Below are 19613 nucleotides of genomic sequence, written 5' to 3'. Positions count from 1 at the left end.
CAAGATTACTGTATCCAGCAAAGCTATCATTTAGAATGAAAGGGAAGATAAAGTGCTTCCAGATAAGGTCTAATTAAAGGAGTTCATCATCACCAAGCCATTATTATATGAAATGTTAAAGGGACTTATCTAAGAAAAAGAAGATAAAAAATATGAACAGTAAAAAGGACAGCAAACTCAGTTATTAACAACCACACCTAAAACCAAAACAAAAGCAAACTAAGCAAACAACTAGAACAGAAACAGAAACACAGAAATGGAGATCACATGGAGGGTTATCAATAGGGGATTGGGAGGGGGAGAGAGGGGGGAAAGGTACAGAGAATAAATAGCATAAATGATAGCTGGAAAATAGGCAGGGGGAGGGTAAGAATAGTGTAGGAAATGTAGAAGCCAAAGAACTTATAAGTATGACCCATGGACATGAACTATAGGGGGGGAATGTGGGAGGGAGGGGAGGACAGGATGGAGTTGAGTGAAGAGGGGGAAATGTGACAACTGTAATAGCATAATCAATAAATATATCAAAAAAAAAATAAAGGCTGAAAACTTCTCTTAACCTGGTAAACAGACATCGAAGTCCAGGAAGCACAAAAGTCCCAAATATGATGAACTTAAACATGCCCACACCAAGACACATTATAATTAAAATGTCAAAAGTTAAAAATGAAAAGAGATTCTTAAAGCATCAAGAGAAAAACAGCTAGTTATATACAAAGGACTATCACCTGATTTTTCAGCAGAAACTCAGCAGCTCATAGGGGAATGGCACTATATATTGCAAGTGGTGAAAGGGTAGAAACCTGTAGTCAAGAATACTCTACCCAGAAAGGTTATCATTCAGAATTGAAAGAGTTAGTTTCCTAGACAAGCAAAAGATAAAGGAGTTCATCACTAAATCTGAATTTCAAGAATTATTAAAGGAACTACTTTCAGCAAAAAAGGGGCAAAACTTAAGAAAACATAGGAAAGAAAAAATCTCTAACAGGCAAACATCTAGTGAATGTAGTGGATCAACCAATTACAAAGCTAGTATGAAGGTTAAAAGACAAAAGTATTAAGATCATGTGTAACTATAGGAATAAATTAAGGGATACATATACACACACAGATATAAAATATGATGACAAAAAAAAATTGGTAAGGAGGGTGAGTAAAAAATACAGTGCTTTTAGAACACAGAACTTAAGAAAACATTAACTTAAAATAGACTGCTATAAAGACAGCTAGTTACATATGAATTTTATGGTATCCACAAACAATAAAGCTTTATCAGATACGCAAAAATAGAAAAAGGAACAAAAACCAATCATTACATCATTGTACAAGAGAGCACGAGAAGAAGGAGCAGAGAACTACAAAACAACCAGAAAACAAAGTAAGCACTTACCTGTAATTACATTAAATGTAAGGGAACTAAATGCTCCAACCAAAAGGCACAGGGCTGCTGTGCCAAATGGATTAAAAAAGTGTACATGTAGTCTACAAGAGACTCACTTCAGATTGAGAGATGTACATAGACAAAGTGAAGAAATGAAAAAAGGTATTTCATACAAATGCAATAAACAGCTGGGGTAGCAACAATCCTATCAGACAAAAGTTTTAAAATGAAGATGAACAAGAAACAAAGAAGGGCATTTACAAGAATAAAGGGATCGATCCAGCAAGAAGATATAACACTTTTATATAGCTAGGTACCAAAGTACGAGAACATAAACTAGAAAGCAAGTATCGGCAGACATGAGGGAGAGATTGGTGTTAACCCAGTAACGGCAGACTTTAACACGTCATATATATCAATGAAAAGATCATCCAGGGATTGCAAGATGGCGGCGAGATAGGTGGGAGCAGCGTCCACTTCCCCTCAACACCAGTGAAACACCTAGCTGATCTGAGGACCAGAGCGAACAGCCAACGGTATTCTAGCATATATGAAGATCGGAGACCAAAGATAGAGGACATTGAAAGACCTGATGGTAAGGAGAGTGCTTAAGGACAATAAGGTCCCTGGGACAAGCAAGGGACCCACAGCGGCTGAAGCCCCCGCCCCTGCGCAGGGTCTGCTGCAGGATTCTTGGGAGAAAGCCAGGCTGAACTGTGTGAGCAGACAGGTGCTTGTTTGGACCAGGGGGGGGCTTGAATAGGAAGAATTTCTCAAAAAGAAAAAGAAAATAGAGGGACTCAGGAGCTAGTTAGAGAACTCTCCTCAGCAGCCGAGGCCTCTACCGCCCCTCCCCCCTCAGCCCCTGGAGTGTGAACTCGAGATAAGCAGCCGAGGAGCTCACCTGAAGCCCAGTTGCGCGCACCCAGATTAGTGGACTTGGGGCCCACACGTGAAATCCCGGCGGGGCGCCCACACCTGAAACCTAGGGTGGGTGTGCACCGGGAGCAGAGACTGGCTGCCTCACCCACAGGCCCAAAGCAGCGGACCACAGGGCCGCACAACTCAGGCCCAGACCAGCAGACCAGCTGGCCTAGCGCGACCCAGGCCCAACCACCAGATGGGCTGATCAATGGCCTGGCTGCCTGCAAGGGACCACACCTAAAAGCATCGGTTCTGAAGAACTCCCACCTAGCCCCTGCGCACAGAGCCCTGCAGGGCCTACTGGCTCTCTAGGAGGAAGGCAGAACACCCAGCACAGGGGAACTGCAGGGCTAGGGGAGACTGCATTCCCATAAGGACAAGACCCAGTAGGGGGCTGAACTACCCCATAGCAGCGACGAGAGCCCCTAGCATCTAAGACAGCAGAGAGCAAGAAGGGGGAGTTTGAGTTGCCCATAATTAGTGCAACTCAAGGACAGCACAACTAGTGAACTAAAGGCCTAGTGGGGAGCAGAAGGACCATGAGGAACTGGACTGGAGGCAGAACAACAGTGAAGAGTGTGGCTCAGGAAGGGAGAAAAGTGAAACCAATCCTTCCAAACACCCCCTCCCTTTCCACAGACAGGAAGACCAGCAGAACGAACCTGACAGGTTTAAAGCCAGCAGAAGACTATTTTTTTCCCCTTTCCTCCTTTCCCCCTGAATTCCTTCTTCCTTTCTGTCCTTCTTTCTTTTTTTATTCCTTCTTCCTTCCATCCTTTACCTTTTTTATTCCTTCTTCCGGCCTTCTTTTATTTATTCTTTTGTTTTAATTTTTGTTAAAATTCCTTCTTATCTTGCCTCCGATCTTTCTTTATTCCTTTTTCCTTCCTTCCTTTACTTTTCTATTCCCTTTTTCCCTCCTTACATTCTTTCACTCCCCTCCCCTTTCTCTTTTTCCCACAGGTGAGAAAACAAAACCTGCAGAGCTGAAAAAACCAGAGTTAGGCACAGATAGACCCAAAAACGTCAGATAGACTCAACACCAGTGAGCTCAGGAGATTAAGGACATCGCACCACCGAATCCCACTGGCATTCTACCACAGAAGTTCATGCCATAAACCCAGGGAGTGAGAACAGATCAATTTAAGAAGCAGAGGCTAACAAGAAGAGTCTCACAAACAATGGGAAGACAAAGAAACGATCCCCAAATGAAAGGAAAGGAGGAAGCCTCAGAAAGAACGCTAACTGAAAAAGAGGCAAGTCAACTATCAGATACTGAGTTCAAAGCAATGGTTATCGGGAAGCTCACTGAGCTCTCTGAGCTCACAGAGAACTACCAGAAACTACAGGGAAACTACAATAAACTCCGTGAAAACTATATCAACATGAAAAAGGAAATAGAAACTATCAATAAGGGCCAAGAGGAAATGAAGAATACAATTTCTGAATTGAAGAACACAGTAGAAGGAATGAAAAGCAGACTTGATGAAGCAGAGGATCGGATCAGGGAGCTGGAGTACAAAGTAGAAAAAAACACCCAGAAATAGCAAGAAAAGGAAAAGAGGCTCAGAAAGAATGAAGAGGGATTCAGGGAAATGCAGGACAACATGAAACGTAACAATAACCGTATAACAGGAATACCAGAAAGAAAAGAAGAAGAGCAAGGGATAGAAAACCTGTTTGAAAAAGTAATGATGGAAAATTTCCCTAATCTGAGGAGAGAAAAAGTCACCCAAATCCAGGAAACAAAGAGAGGCCCAAGCAAGAGGAACCCAAAGAGGCCTACTGCAAGACACATCATAATTAAAATGGCAAAATTCCAAGACAAAGAGAGGGTCTTAAAGGCAGCAAGGGAGAAACAGGAAGTAACATACAAGGGGGCCCCAATACGGTTAGCAACTGACTTCTCAATGGAAACGCTCCAAGCCAGAAGAGAATGGCAAAAAATATTCCAAGTAATGAGAACCAGAGGCCTGCAACCAAGACTACTTTATCCAGCAAGGCTCTCAATCAAGATAGAAGGCCAAATAACGAGTTTCCCAGACAAAAGAAGTCTAAAAGAATACACTTCCACAGAACCAGCTCTGCAAGACATGCTAAAGGGACTGCTTTAAGGAAAGGAAGGAAAAGAGAAAGAGAGAGGAACACAAGTAGGAAAAAATGGGAATGAATAACTACCTATCCATAATAACCTTAAACGTAAATGGATTAAATGTTCCAATCAAAAGACACAGAATAGCTGAATGGATAAGAAAACATGACCCACACATATGCTGTCTACAAGAGACCCACCTCAGGACAAAAGACTTACACAGACTGAAAGTGAAGGGCTGGAAACAAATTTTCCAAGCAAACGGACAGGGAACAAAAGCAGGGGTAGCAATACTCATATCAGACAAAATAGACTTCAAAAGAAGGGCCATAAAGAGAAACCCCGAAAGTAAAGTCATAATACTCAAAGGAAGAATACACCAAGAAGACATAAACATTGTAAATATATATGCACCCAAGATAGGACCCCCCAAATACATAAAGAAAATCTTGGAGGACTTCAAGAAAGATATTGACAGCAACACAATTATAGTAGGGGAATTTAACACTCCACTGTCAAAAATGGACAGGTCTTCCAAATAAAATATCAACAAGGATATTGTGTCACTTAACAATACCCTAGATGAAATGGACTTAACTGATATATATAGAGCTTTTCATCCCAAAGAAGCAAAATACACATTCCTTTCAAGTGTACATGGAACTTTTTCAGAGACAGACCACATGATAGGACACAAAGCAAGCCTCAACAAATTCAAGAAACTTGAAATCATACCAAGCATTTTCTCTGACCACAAGGGACTGAAACTAGAAACCAACCCCAAAGGGAAAACCCCAAAACACTCAAAATCATGGAGGCTGAATAGTATGTTATTAAACAATGAATGGGTCAAGAACGAGATTAGGGAAGAAATCAAAAACTTTCTGGAAACAAATGAAAATGAACTGACAACAACCGAAAACCTATGGGACACAGCAAAGGCAGTCCTGAGAGGGAAGTTCATAGCAATACAGGCCTACCTTAAAAAGATAGAAACATTTCAAACAAACAACCTAACCCTACGCCTACAAGAACTGGAGGAACAACAACAAAGACAGCCCAGAGCAAGCAAAAGGAAGGAAATAACCAAGATCAGAGCAGAACTAAATGACATAGAGACTAAAAGTACAATTCTAAGGATCAATGAATCCAGGAGCTGGTTCTTTGAAAAGATAAACAAAATCGACAAGCCTCTAAGTAGGCTCATCAAGAAAAAAAGACAGGATCCAAATAAACACAATCAGAAGAGAAAGAGGAGAGATTACAACTGATACCACAGAAATACAAAGGACTGTAAGAAATTACTACGAAGAACTGTATGCGAAGAAATTTGAAAACCTAGGAGAAATGGACACATTTCTAGAAAAATATAATCTTTCAAAACTGAATGAAGAAGAAGCGAAAGACTGAACAGACCAATAACAGCAGACGAAATTGAAGCAGTCATCAAAAAACTCCCAACATACAAAAGCCCTGGACCAGATGGTTTCACAGGAGAATCCTACAAAGCATTCAAGAAGAGCTAACCCCTATCCTTCACAGACTATTCAAAAAAATCCAAATTGATGTAAGACTCCCAAACTCTTTTTATGAAGCCAGCATCATCCTAATACCAAAACCAGATAAAGACACAACAAAGAAAGGAAACTTCAGGCCAATATCGCTGATGAACAAAGATGCTAAAATTCTCAACAAAATATTGGCAAACCGCATCCAGCAATACATTAAAAAGATCATACACCATGACCAAGTAGGATTCATCCCAGGGATGCAAGGATGGTACAATATTCGCAAATCAATAAACATAATACATCACATCAACAACAGCAAAGACAAAAATCACATGATCATATCAATAGATGCGGAAAAAGCATTTGATAAGATACAGCACCCATTTATGATAAAAACACTCAGCAAACTGTGAATAAAGGGAGCATTCCTCAACATAATAAAGGCCATATATGAGAGACCTACAGCCAACATCATACTCAATGGACAAAAACTTAGAGCTTTCCCACTAAGATCAGGAACAAAACAAGGATGCCCTCTCTCACCACTCCTATTCAACATAGTATTAGACGTCCTAGCCACAGCAATCAGGCAAGAAAAAGAAATAAAAGGCATCCAAATTGGAAAGGAGGAAATGAAACTGTCACTGTTTGCAGATGACATGATAGTGGACATGGAAGATCCTATAGACTCCACCAAAAAACTACTCGACCTAATAAATGAATTTGGCAAAACAGCTGGATACAAAGTCAATACTCAGAAATCAAAGGCATTCCGTATACCAACAATGAAACTGCAGAAACAGAAATCAGGAAAAAAAATCCCATTTGATATAGCAACAGAAAAATAAAGTACCTAGGAAGAAACCTAACCAAGGAGGCAAAAGAGCTGTACTCAGAAAACTACACAACGCTGAAGAGATATTAAGGAAGACACAAACAAATGGAAACATATACCGTGTTCATGAATCAGAAGAATTAACATTATCAAAATGGCCATACTACCCAAAGCAATTTATAGATTCAATGCAATTCCTATTAGAGTACCCATGACATATTTCACAGATATAGAACAAAAATTTCAGAAATTCATATGGAACCATGAAGTTCCCCGAATAGCTCCAGTAATTTTGAGAAAGAAGAACAAAGCAGGAGGGATCACAATACCTGATATCAAACTGTATTACAAGGCCACTGTAATCAAAACAGCGTGGTACGGGCATAAAAAAAGGCACATATACCAATGGAACAGAATAGAGAGCCCAGAAATAAACTCAAGTCTATACGATCAATTAATATTTGACAAAGGAGGCAGGAGCATAAAATGGAGCAAAAACAGCCTCTTCAACAGATGGTGTTCGGAGATGTGGATGGCTACATTCAAAAAAATGAAACTCGATCAGTAACTTATGCCATACACAAAAATAAACTCAAGATGGATAAAAGACTTAAATATAAGTCGTAATACCATAAAAGTCCTAGAGGAAAACATTGGCAGGAAAATCTCAGACATTCCACACAGCAACATCCTCACAGACATGTCCCTAATGCAAGGGACATAAAGGAAAGAATAAACAAATGGGACCTCATGAAAATAAAAAGCTTCTGCATGGCTAAAGAAAACAGCACCAAATTGCAAAAAGACCCAACAGTATGGGAAAACATATTTGCTAATGATACCTCAGACAAGGGCTTGATCTCCAAAACATATAAAGAACTCACATGACTCCACTCCAGGAAGACAAAAAACCCAATTAAAAAATGGGCAAAGGACTTGAATAGACACTTCTCCAAGGAAGACATAGAGAGGGCCCAGAGACATATGAAAAGATGCTCAGCATCACTAGCCATCAAGAGAAATGCAAATTAGAACCAGAATGAGGTACCATCTCACACCAGTTAGAGTGGCCAACATAAACAAATCCACAAACAAATGTTGGAGAGGATGCAGAGAAAAGGGAACCCTAGTGAACTGTTGGTGGGAATGCAGACTGGTGAGGCCAGTGTGGAAAACAGTATGGAATTGCCTCAGAAAACTAAAAATGGAACTGCCCTTGACCCAGCAATTTTGCTACTGGGATTATACCCTAAGAACCCTGAAACACCAATCCAAAAGAATCTGTGCACCCCAATGATCATAGCAGCACAATTTACAATAGCCAAGTACTGGAAGCAACCTAAGTGCCCATCAGCAAACGAGTGGATCCAAAAACTATGGTACATTTGCACAATGGAATTTTATGCAGCAGAGAGAAAGAAGGAGCTTATACCCTTTGCAACAGCATGGATGGAACTGGAGAGCATTATGCTAAGTGAAATAAGCCAGGTGGTGAGGGACAAATACCATATGATCTCACCTTTAAGTGGAACATAATAAATAGAAGAAAAAAGGAAAAAAATATAACCAGAGACATTGAAGTTAAGAACAATCTAAGAATGGGCAGGGGGGAGTGGGGAGGCGACATTGAGGAGAGGGGATTACAGGAACTACTATAAAGGACACATGGATAAAATCAAGGGGGAGGGTGGAGGTGGGGGAGGGAGGGGGGTTCAGCTGGGTTGGGGTGGAGGATGGGGAGAAAGGCACAGAACTGTAATTGAATAACAATACAAAATTAAAATTAAAACAAAAATAAAAGAAGGAAAAGATCATCCAGAAAGAAAAATCAACAGGGAAATAGTGGCCTTCATATTTTCAGAACATTCCTCCCCAAACCAGTACAATACACATTCAAATATACATGAAGCCTTTTCCAGGATACACCACATGTTAGGGCACAAAACACATCTCAGTAAATTTAAGAAGTCTGAAATCATATCAACCAGTTTCTCTCATCATAACAGTATGAAACTAGATAGGAATTACAAAAATAAAATTGGAATCTCCCCCCCACATGGTGGTTAAACATAATGCTACTAAACAATGAATGGATTAATGAAGAAATCAAAGAAAAAATTAAAAAATATATTGAGACAAATCAAAATAGAAAAATAATCCAAAATCTTTGGACACAACATAAGTGGTTCTAAGAGGGAAATTCATTGTGAAACAGGCCTACTGCAAGAAACAAGAAAAATCTCAAATAAACAATCTAAACTTACACCCAAAGAAACTAGAAAAATAAGATGAAAGCCCAAAGTGAGTAGAAGGAAGGAAAGTATCATAAAGACCACAGTGGAAATAAATACAGACTAAAAAAACAATACAAAAGACCAATGAAACCAAGAAGTGGTTCTGAAAAGATAAACAACATAGATAAACCTTGACACTCATCAATGAAAAAAAGCGGGCCTAAATAAATAAAATAAGAAATGAAAATTGATAACCAAAGCCATAGAAAGGATTACAAAAGAACATTATATAACAAGAAATTAGACAACCTGGAAGGAATGGGTAAATTCCTAGAAACATAATATCCCAAGACTGAATGGAGAAGAAATAGAAAATCTGAACAGACCAATTACTAGAAACAAAATTGAATCAGTAATCAAAAACTCTCACCAAACTAAAGTCCAGAATCAAATGGCTTCACAGGTAAATTCTACCACTGAAAGAAGGGTGGCTTTCTCAAGCTACTCCAAAAAATGGAAGAGGAGGGAAAGCTTCCCAATTCATTCTAATAGATCAGCATTACTCTGATTCCAAAACCAAAAGACACTACAAAAAGAGAACATTATAGGCCAATATCCTTCCATCAACATTGATTCAAAGATCTTCAACAAAATATTAGAAAAGCAAAATCAGAATACATTAAAAAGATCATACACCATGATGAAGTGGGATTTATTCCAGAAATAGAAAGACAATTCAATATCTGCAAATCAATCAACATGATATACCACATAAACAAATAAAAGGATAAAATCATATTATCATTTCAATAGATGCAGAAAAAGCATTTGCTAAAATTCAACATCAATTTATGATAAAAACTCTCAACAAGGTGGGTGTGAAGGAACATACCTCAACATAATAATAAAGGCCAACTATAACAAACTCATAGTTAACAACATACTCAATGATAAAAAGGTGAAAGTTTTTTTTCTCTATGATCAGTAACAAGACAGGGATGCCTCCTCTCACCACTCTTAGTCAACATAGTACTGGCAGTTCTAGCCACAGCAATCAGACCCACTCCTTCACTATCAAAACTAATAAATGAATTCAGTGAAGTTTCAGGATACAAAATTAATATTCAGAAATCAGTTGTGTTTTTATACATCATTAATAAACTATTAGAAAAAGAAATTAAGAAAACAACCTCATTTACAACTGATTAAAAAAACATACACCGGGGCAGGGTAGGGAAACCTTGCTGGTATGGCTGAATGGATTTAGTGCCGGCCTTTGAACCAAAGGGTCTCAAGTTCGATTCCCAGTCAGGGCACATGCCTGGGTTCTGGGCCAGCTGTCCTGTTGGGAGCATGTGAGAGGCAACCACGCATGGATGTTTCTCTCCTTCTCCCTCTTTTCCCCTCTCTCTAAAAATAAATAAATAAAACCTTAAAAAAATCCCTAGGAATAAATTTAAACATGGAGGTAAAAGACCTATACTCTGAAAATTACAAGACGCTGATGAAAGAAATAAAGATACAAATGGAAGAAAACACTGTACTCATGGATTGGAAAAACTGGTATCATTAAAATGTGCATATTATCCAAAGCGACATATAGATTCAATACAATCCTATTAAAATACCAATGACATTTTTCACAGAACAAGTAATTCTAAAACTTATATGGAACCACAACAAAAAACAAATAGCCAAAGCAATCTTGAGAAAGAAGAACAAGGTTGGAGGTATCACCCTCACCAATTTCAAACTATATTAAATAGAGGACCTAGAAATAAACAAATGGTTATGTGATCAATTAATCTACAAAAAAAGGGGGAAAGAATATACAACTGGGGAAAGAGCCTCTTCATAAATTGTGCTGCGAAAACTAGACAGATACACATACATGCAACTAGGCTACTTTCTTACATCATATAAAAAAATTAACACAGAATGGATTAAAGACTTAAATCTAAGATCTAAAACCATAAAACTCCTAGAAGAAAACATAGGCAGTAAACTCTGACATTAGTCTTGTAAGTATTTTTTTTTTGGATAGTTCTCCTTAGGCAAAGGCAACAAAAGCAAAAATAAACAAATGGGACTATATCAGACTAAAAAGCTTTTGCACATCAAAGGAAACCATCAAGACAAAAAGGAAGTATCTACTGAACGAGAAGGTATTTGCAAATGACTGATCCTATAAGGGACCAATATCCAAAATATGTAAAGGGACTCATACAACTCATCATCTAAAACCAAACAATCCCAAGAAGACAAAGAGATGGCCAGTAAGCACATTAAAAGATGCTCAAATCAAAGATCGTCAGGGAAATGAAGATCAAAGTCACACCTATCGGAATGACTACTATGAAAAACTGTAATACTATCAAAAACTATTATCAAAAAAATAGTAAGTGGTGATGAAGATGCGGAAAAAGGAAATCATTGGGCACTGTTGGTGGGACTGTAAACTACAGGAGCCACTATGAAAAACAGTATGGTGATTCCTCAAAATATTAAAGATAGAGCTATTGTACAACCCAGCAACTCTACTTCTGGGTATTTATCTGATTAAAATGAAAATAATCCACAAAGATCTACGCACTCCTAAGTTCACTGAAACACTTTAAAATAGCCAGGGTATAAAAACAATGTAGGTTCATCAATAAATGAATGGTTAAAGAGGATGTGACACACACACAATGAATAATACTCAGCCATAAAAAAGAATGAACTCTTGCTATTTGCCACAACATGGATTGGATTTTGAGAGTATTATGTTGAATGACATAAGACAGACTGAGAATGACAAATATCATATAATTTCACTTATATGTGGGATCTAAAAAACAAAACAAATTAAAACGAAACAGAAACAAACATAGATACAAAGAACAACCTGATGGTTGCCAGAGAAGAGAGGAGTGGGGAGAAATGGGCAGGAAAGGAAAAGAAATTAAGATGTACAAACTTCCAGTTGTTAATTCACAGGAATGTAATGTACAACATAAGTAACAGAGCCCTTTTTATAAATTTAATTTTTATGAAATAGTCCAAAGACTCAGAAAAATACTAAAATATTATACTTAGATTTAACAAATGTTAGCATTTGCCACACTTTCTTCCATTACCATTCTGACGTTGTCTGGTTAGGTAGCAACCAGACAACCAGGAATGAAGAAGAAAGGGCTTCATGAAGAAAGTGGTTTTGAAAATTTGCCATGTGACTTAGACTTCTTTGATAAAGGAACACAGACACAGAGCTCAAAAATAACATTAAATGGGATACAATTTAAACTTAATGCAAAGTCTGTGAAGCATTAACATTCAACTATTTTGTCCCTTTTCCACTGCAATCCAAATGCCATGTAATTATTTTCATGGTTACCATTTCTGAACCACTTCTGTCCACAAAACAAGTTATAAGAGGTCAGGAAAAAAACAAAGTCTTCTCAGAACCACAGGGTTACAGATATATTCCTATCTAAAGCAATGCCTGGCTTTATCTTTGGTGGTTCCAAGATATAGTCGTTCAAGAAAGGGATACTAGAGTGGCCAACATAAACAAATCAACAAACAAATGTTGGAGAGGATGTGGAAAAAAGGGAACCCTAGTACATTGTTGGTGGGAATGCAGACTGGTGCGGCCACTGTGGAAAACAGTAAGGAATTTCCTCAGAAAACTAAAAATGGAACTGCCCTTTGACCCAGCAATTCCGCTGCTGGGATTATACCCTAAGAACCCTGAAACACCAATCCAAAAGAACCTATGCACCCCAATGTTCATAGCAGCACAATTTACAATAGCCAAGTACTGGAAGCAACCTAAGTGCCCATCAGCAAACGAGTGGATCCAAAAACTCTGGTATATTTACACAATGGAATTCTATGCAGCAGAGAGAAAGAAGGAGCTTATACCCTTTGCAACAGCATGGATGGAACTGGAGAGCATTATGCTAAGTGAAATAAGCCAGATGGTGAGGGACAAATACCATATGATCTCACCTTTAACTGGAACATAATCAACAAAAGAAAAAAAGCAAAATATAACCAGAGACATTGAAATTAAGAACATTGTAACAATAGCCAGAGGTGAGTGGGGAGGGGATATTGGGGAGAGGGGTCTATAGGAGCTACTATAAAGGACACAAGGACAAAATCAAGGGGGAGGGTAGAGGTGGGGGAGGGAGGTGAGACTGGCTGGGGTGGGGTGGAGAGATGGGGAGAAAATGCAGACAATTGTAACTAAATAAAAATAAATTAATTAATTTAAAAAAGGAAAAAAAAAGAGAAAGGGATACTGTTGTCTTTCAATTAAGTGGTTGTTTATTACATATCTACTGCATGTGATTTAATTGCCCCAATACTTGTATTAATGGAATAAATTGCAATGCATTCCACATACATGTTTTTACATATGCTAACTCAAAAGATTTATAAATGAAGATAAATACCAATTCATATATTCAATTAACTATATATACACCATAAAAATATCTGAAGGCTGCATGAAATACGTTCTTAAGAGTTCTGCTGAATTAATGTTTTTAAGTCTACTACTTCTGCATGGATACAATAAATCTTTTTAGCAATGAAGATCAGAAACCAATCTTTGGGGTAATATTTAATTTAGCATGTAAAATAACCAATTAGTAAAAACTTACTTGACATAAGTTTCGGAATCTGGGCTTGTCCTCTCAACAGCGGCCTGTATATGTTACCCTGGTAAGTCATGGGTGGTGGCGCAGTATTGCTGTAAACACCAGTTCCTGAGCCTCTCGGCATAACATGGCTGTAAAAGGACCCCACAACCAGGAAAAAAAAATTATATCTAGATATGTCCATTACATCACAGTTGACACAAATTAAACAAGTGCTACTAGCCATCTCTTTACTACTAGATCTGATCAAGATAATGAAAATTTCAAAGATTACTAAGGAAGTTCAAAACAGTACCTGATATCAATGGTGACAATACATGTTCATTTCTCACACCACGATTCTTAATGGATAATCATTTAAATATTTACTTAGTACACTAAGTAAAAGGAAGTGAGTCTATTTTTCTTTCTTTCCATTGTATTTCACTTTTGTCCTAAAGGACCCATGCTACTGCTATCACTATACAGATGACTCTTGGTATGCAGGGGATTTGATCTAGACCCTTTGAGGATACCAAAATCCAAGGAGTCCCTTAATAAAATGGTATAGTATTTGTTACATAATCTATATTTGTACATAAGCTACAGCAGTGTATGCATAAAATCACTTTGTTCACATGGACTCAGTGTAGTACTTAGCATATGGCAAATTCAAGTTTTGCTTTTTGGAACTTTTGGGGATTTTCCCCCACAATATATGTATTTTTAAAATTCCCACCCAAGGCTATGGTTACTGATTTTAGAGAGAGGAAGGGAGAGAGAAACACTGATGTGATAGAGAAACATCGATTGGTTGCCTCCCATAAGCACCCCAACGGGGGACTGAACCCACAATCTATGTATGTGTCCTGACTGGGGATGAAACCCGCAACCCTTTGGTGTATAGAATGAAGGTCCAACCAACTGAGCCAACCGGGCCAGGACTCCCCACAATATATTTGATCCAGGGTTGGTTGACTCCATGAATGTGAAAACTGTGGATACAGAGTGGCAACTATATACACTACTACTCTATATCATGCTACTTTCAATTTACCATATCAAACACTTCCCTCTATCTTTCATAGTATTCACAATTTGTAATATGTACAACTACACAATACTTTACAATGTTTATGTCTCATATTTTACTAAACCATTACTTTCATATGGTACTTGTATTACAGATAACAATGCTTTAGAGATGATTAGGCAGATTAACTTTATGCTCCTCTAAAATTATTTTCTTAGGATAAATTCCAAAAATTAGAAATTTGGATCAAAGTTAAGACTATCTTCAGAACTCATAACTCCATTTAGAGGTACTTCTACGTTGCTTTAGAAAACAGGTGAAATATTACAAAAAGATATCTTAACAATATTTTAAATTTGCATTTCTTTTACTATTAGGAATAAAGACTTCCAAAACAACCAAACACCCAAGCCAACATTTCCAGTGCTGAGGAACTATCCTTAGCACTTGATAGATATTAGCTCACTTAATCCTCATTACAAGTTCCTGAGTTAGGTATAATAATTATTCCCATTCTACACACAGGAAATGGAGGCATAGAGCTGTTCAGTAACTTGTACAAAAATATCAAGTGTTAGAAAAGGTATTTAAACAGACATTTAAGATCCAAAACCCATGCTCTTAACTACTATGCACACTCACTGTCCTTTACTATTTACTATATAAAGTATATGCTGCTAATGACCTAACGCCTAAATCTAATTTTGAATCTTAAGGTTTTCCTATGAATTGGAGATATGTATTTATATGTTATCATTAATTCATAAACAATAGCTCATTAATATTTCCCCCAGTCTGTTGTTCTTTTAATTCCAGCTTTTTACCTGTTATTGTTTCAAAGTCCCCTCTCTACATATAGTTTTTCCTGTAGCTAGGAAAAAGACAATTCAACAGCTAGTAACAGCAAAGCATAAAAAATAAATCAGAAATTCCCTGAAGAGGAAATACAAATTACAAGTATACATATTAAGAGACTCAATCTAATAGGCAAAGGAATGAAAATTCAAGCAACAATGAAATATCACTGTTTGAATAGTGGTTACAAAAAAATCTAGAAGACGGGTGGCTTTGTGTACTAACGTACTGGTTAACACTTTTAAGGGATTAGTTCAGCTAAAACTTTCTTGAGGATAAAGAAAATATTTTATTCCCTTGAAATAACTTTCAGACAGATAGAAAAATTTTAAGAGGAAACAATGGAATTCACAATCAATAAATAGTGATATAAACCAAAGGAACACCAGTGAATTTTAAAAACAGAAGAAAACAGTAAAGTATGAAAGTCATTAAAATATCGCAAAAAATTATATTTAATAGTCTCTTAAGTATCTGTGGTATAAATACTAACTTAATGCTTTGTGGATGGTTCAGAAAAAGTAAAATATACAAAGGACAGAAACCTACCACTCACCCCAAAGTCCTGAATGCTGCCTGATCCAGGTGGACAGGCCGCCGGTCCCGATTAAAGCCGAGCTGGGGCTTCCACTGCCGTCCATTGCTGGATTTTTCCCAGTCACTAGGTTTCAGTACTGGTGCTGGTTTTCTGACCATTTGGAAATATGAGAGTTACAAGGATAAATGTTGTTCATTAAAAAAAAAAATCTAGATAGTTTATATTTTATATCTGTACTGTTTTTACCTTGCTCCTGGAAGAATTACAGCTTTAAAAATGTAATCTTCAGCAAAGTGTGGGTCTTTAAAATTAATACTAGAAAAGAACAATACACAATTTAATAATATTATTATATCAACCTGACTTAACCATCATATAGACTGAGGTACTTCTCATTTTTAAACAGAATAACTAAAATTCAGAAGTCTTCTCCAAAAATTATTTTGGTCAATAAATATCTTCCTCACCAAACTGCCGCTAATTTCTAATACACAGCCTTCATGAAACTTTCTATGGGAAAAGGCACACTCTAGCTAACTGTGGGTGATCACAGATATATGATAGACATTGCCTCAATTTTGAAGAAATTCTAATATAATATTAGAAACAGGTAGGTAGATATACTTTGCCTCCTTGCACAACCAAAAGAAAACAACAAATTTAAAAACAAAAATTAACCAGAACTGCCAGAAAATCGAACTGTATTGGAAGTCTGACAACCAAGGAGTTAAAGAAGAAACATTTATCCACACTGGTAGGAGGGGCAGAGACATGAGGGCAGGGCAGAGAGGACTCACTGCAAGGTGGTAGCTGGAAGATCGGGGCAGGCAAGGCAGCAGCTGGCAGACCAGGTGAGGTGGTGGCTGGCTGACCAGGCAGCCCCACATCTGCATGCAGATAAACCAGAAGGAACAACTAGGGAGCGAGACAGACCATGCAACCAAGGGTTCCAGCACAGGGAGATAAAAGCCTCAAAACCTCTGACTGTAAAAATCTGTGGGGATTTTGGTGGCAGGAGAAACCCTCAGCCTCACGGGAGAGTTCCTTGGAGGGACCCACAGGGTCCTAGAATGTACACAAACCCATCCACCTGGGAATCAGCACGAGAAGGGCCCAATTTGCTTGTGGGTATTGGGAGAAGTGACTGAAAGCCACTCAAGGGCCGAGCAAGTGTCACTGTTCTCTCTCAGATGTCTCCTCCACGTACAGTGCAACAACACAGCAAGTGGGTTGCCCCGCTCTGGCAAACACCTAAGGCTCTGTGCCTTACTACATAACAGGTGTCCTGAGACCAAAAAAAAAAAAAAAAAAAAAAGCCCAAATGAAAGAACAGAGCCAAGCTACAAAAATAGAACTAAGCCCAAAGAGATAGCCAAACTATCAGATGCAGAGTTCAAAACACTGGTAATCAGGATACTCACAGAAATGGTTGAGTGTGGTTGCAAAATAGAGAAAAAAGAGAAGGCTATGAAAAGTGAAATAGAGGAAAATGGACAGGGAACCAGCAGTAAAGAGAAAGAAACTGGGATTCAAACCAACCATTTGGAGAAGAAGGAAGAAACAAACATTCAATCAGAACAGAATGAAGAAACAAGAATTCAAAAAAGTGGGGAGAGGCTCAGGAACCTCCAGGACAACTTTGAACGCTCCAACAACTAAACCATAGGGGTGCCAGAAAGAGAAGAGGAAGAGCAACAAATTGAAAACTTATTTGAAAAAATAGTGAAGGAGAACTTCCCTACCATGGCAAAGGAAGTAGGACTTCCAGGAAGTCCAGGAAGCTCAGAGAGTCCCAAAGTTGGACCCAAAGAAGTACACACCAAGGCACATCATAATTACATTACCCAAGATTAAAGATAAAGAGAGAATCTTATAAGCAGAGAAAAGGAGACAGTTAACCTACAAAAGAGTTCCCATAAAACTATCAGCTGATTTCTCTGAAGAAACCTTGCAGGCAAGAAGGGGCTGGAAAGAAGTATTCCAAGTCATGAAAGGCAAGGACCTACATTCAACATTACTCTATCCAGCAAAGCTATCATTTAGAATGGAAAGGTTAATAAAGTGCTACCCAGATAAGGTCAAGTTAAAGGAGTTCATCATCACCAAGCCCTTATTATATGAAATGCTAAATGGACTTTATCTAATAAAAAGAAGATCAAGAATACAAACAGTAAAATGACAACAAACTCACACCTATCAACAACTGAATGTAAACAAACAAACAAACAAACAAAAACCCAAAGACAAACTAAAGCAAACAACTAGAACAGGAACAGATTCTCAGAAATAGAGATCACATGGAGGGTTATCAGCAGAGGGTGATAGAGGAGTATGGGGGAAAAGGTACAGGGAATAAGAAACATAAATGGCAGGTACAAAATAGACAGGGGGGAGGTTAAGAATAGTATAAGAAATGGAGCCTATATGTACAACCCATGGACATGAACTAAGGGGAGGTGGGGAAGGCTGGTGGGAGGGGGAGCACAGGGTGCAGGCGAATAAAGGGTAGAAAAAACTGGGACAAGTGTAATAACATAATCAATGAAATACATTTAAAAAACAAAGGAAACAGACTGAAGAGGTTTACAACAATACCAAGAAAACACTTTTCATTTTGTTGAGTCCCTGGCAAAGCCTCTCTCCCTCTAACATTCTAGGGAAGATCATCTCTTTGCAATAAGAAAAAGATGGAAACACCAATATAAACAGTTACAAAGTCAAAATTTATACATAGATAATCTGTGGGGGGAAAACAGTAAACTTTCCAGTTGAACCCTATATATCCTGCTCTATTATGTTTTTGAAAACCTCACAATGACTTTTTTTATACGGATGTACATTCAGACTTTGTACATTAACAAGCTGGGTCCAATTTCCTCTCCGGTTGTATGAGTCTATCCCAAAGTTTGGTTAAGTACACAGTCTTCCTTATGACAGAGCAAAGCCTCTCTAGAACTCTGGATGTATGTCTGATTTATACTTAAAGACGCTCATAACATCAGTGTTCACAATATAGAAAAACTGTAAATCCTAAGTTCATGAATAATGGCAGATTGGTTATAGAAACTATGGTTCTTCCTAAAAATGAAATTCTTAGTTGTTAAACATTTTAGTAATAGAACAATGACATGTGAAAAATATACAAGAGACTAGACATATAATTAGCAAAGGTGACCAGTGATGTTCTGTGTACAATCAACCTATCCTTTCCTTCTTTGTTCCTTTTTATATTTTCCAAAATTCCTCCAACGGTTACAAATTGTTTTAAAAAGGTTTTAGTGAACTGGTTGATATTTTAGATAGCTAACTTTTATTCTATTCAAATACTGCACTGTAAATTATTATGGCCCATCTGTTATAAAGAAATTTTCTTACAGTAGGATTTAACTATATATTTAACTAAGTACACAAAAGTAGCTTCATTTATAATAAAAGTGCTATGAGCTCAAGAACAAATGAACGACACTTCATTTACTCAATCTGTTCCTCTTACAACTCACTTTTTACTCTAAGTCTTTATCTCAAATGTTCTCTACTGGGCCAGGTGGCTTAGTCAGGGCGAGTCAAGACAGGCAATGTTAA

The 19613-nt window shown here is 37.8% G+C and overlaps 1 protein-coding gene across 3 annotated transcripts in view; it reads right to left on the bottom strand.

Annotated features, from left to right (window-relative positions):
* XRN2 (5'-3' exoribonuclease 2) overlaps window positions 1-19613 on the bottom strand; it is a 115270-nt gene that overhangs the window by 23134 nt on the left and 72523 nt on the right. For all 3 annotated transcript variants that reach the window (XM_024559838.4, XM_053925948.2, XM_071221802.1), the window contains 3 exons: window positions 16278-16346; window positions 16050-16181; window positions 13630-13757 (listed from right to left, as the gene is read on the bottom strand). In XM_024559838.4, coding sequence (XP_024415606.1) covers window positions 13630-13757; window positions 16050-16181; window positions 16278-16346 — 329 coding nt within the window. The remainder of the gene's footprint in view (window positions 1-13629; window positions 13758-16049; window positions 16182-16277; window positions 16347-19613) is intronic.

Source organism: Desmodus rotundus, chromosome 6 (assembly GCF_022682495.2).
Source record: "Desmodus rotundus isolate HL8 chromosome 6, HLdesRot8A.1, whole genome shotgun sequence".
Lineage (NCBI taxonomy): Eukaryota > Metazoa > Chordata > Mammalia > Chiroptera > Phyllostomidae > Desmodus > Desmodus rotundus.
The sequence above is the reverse complement of the archived record's forward strand: the minus strand, read 5'-3'. Positions and strand labels throughout refer to the sequence as shown.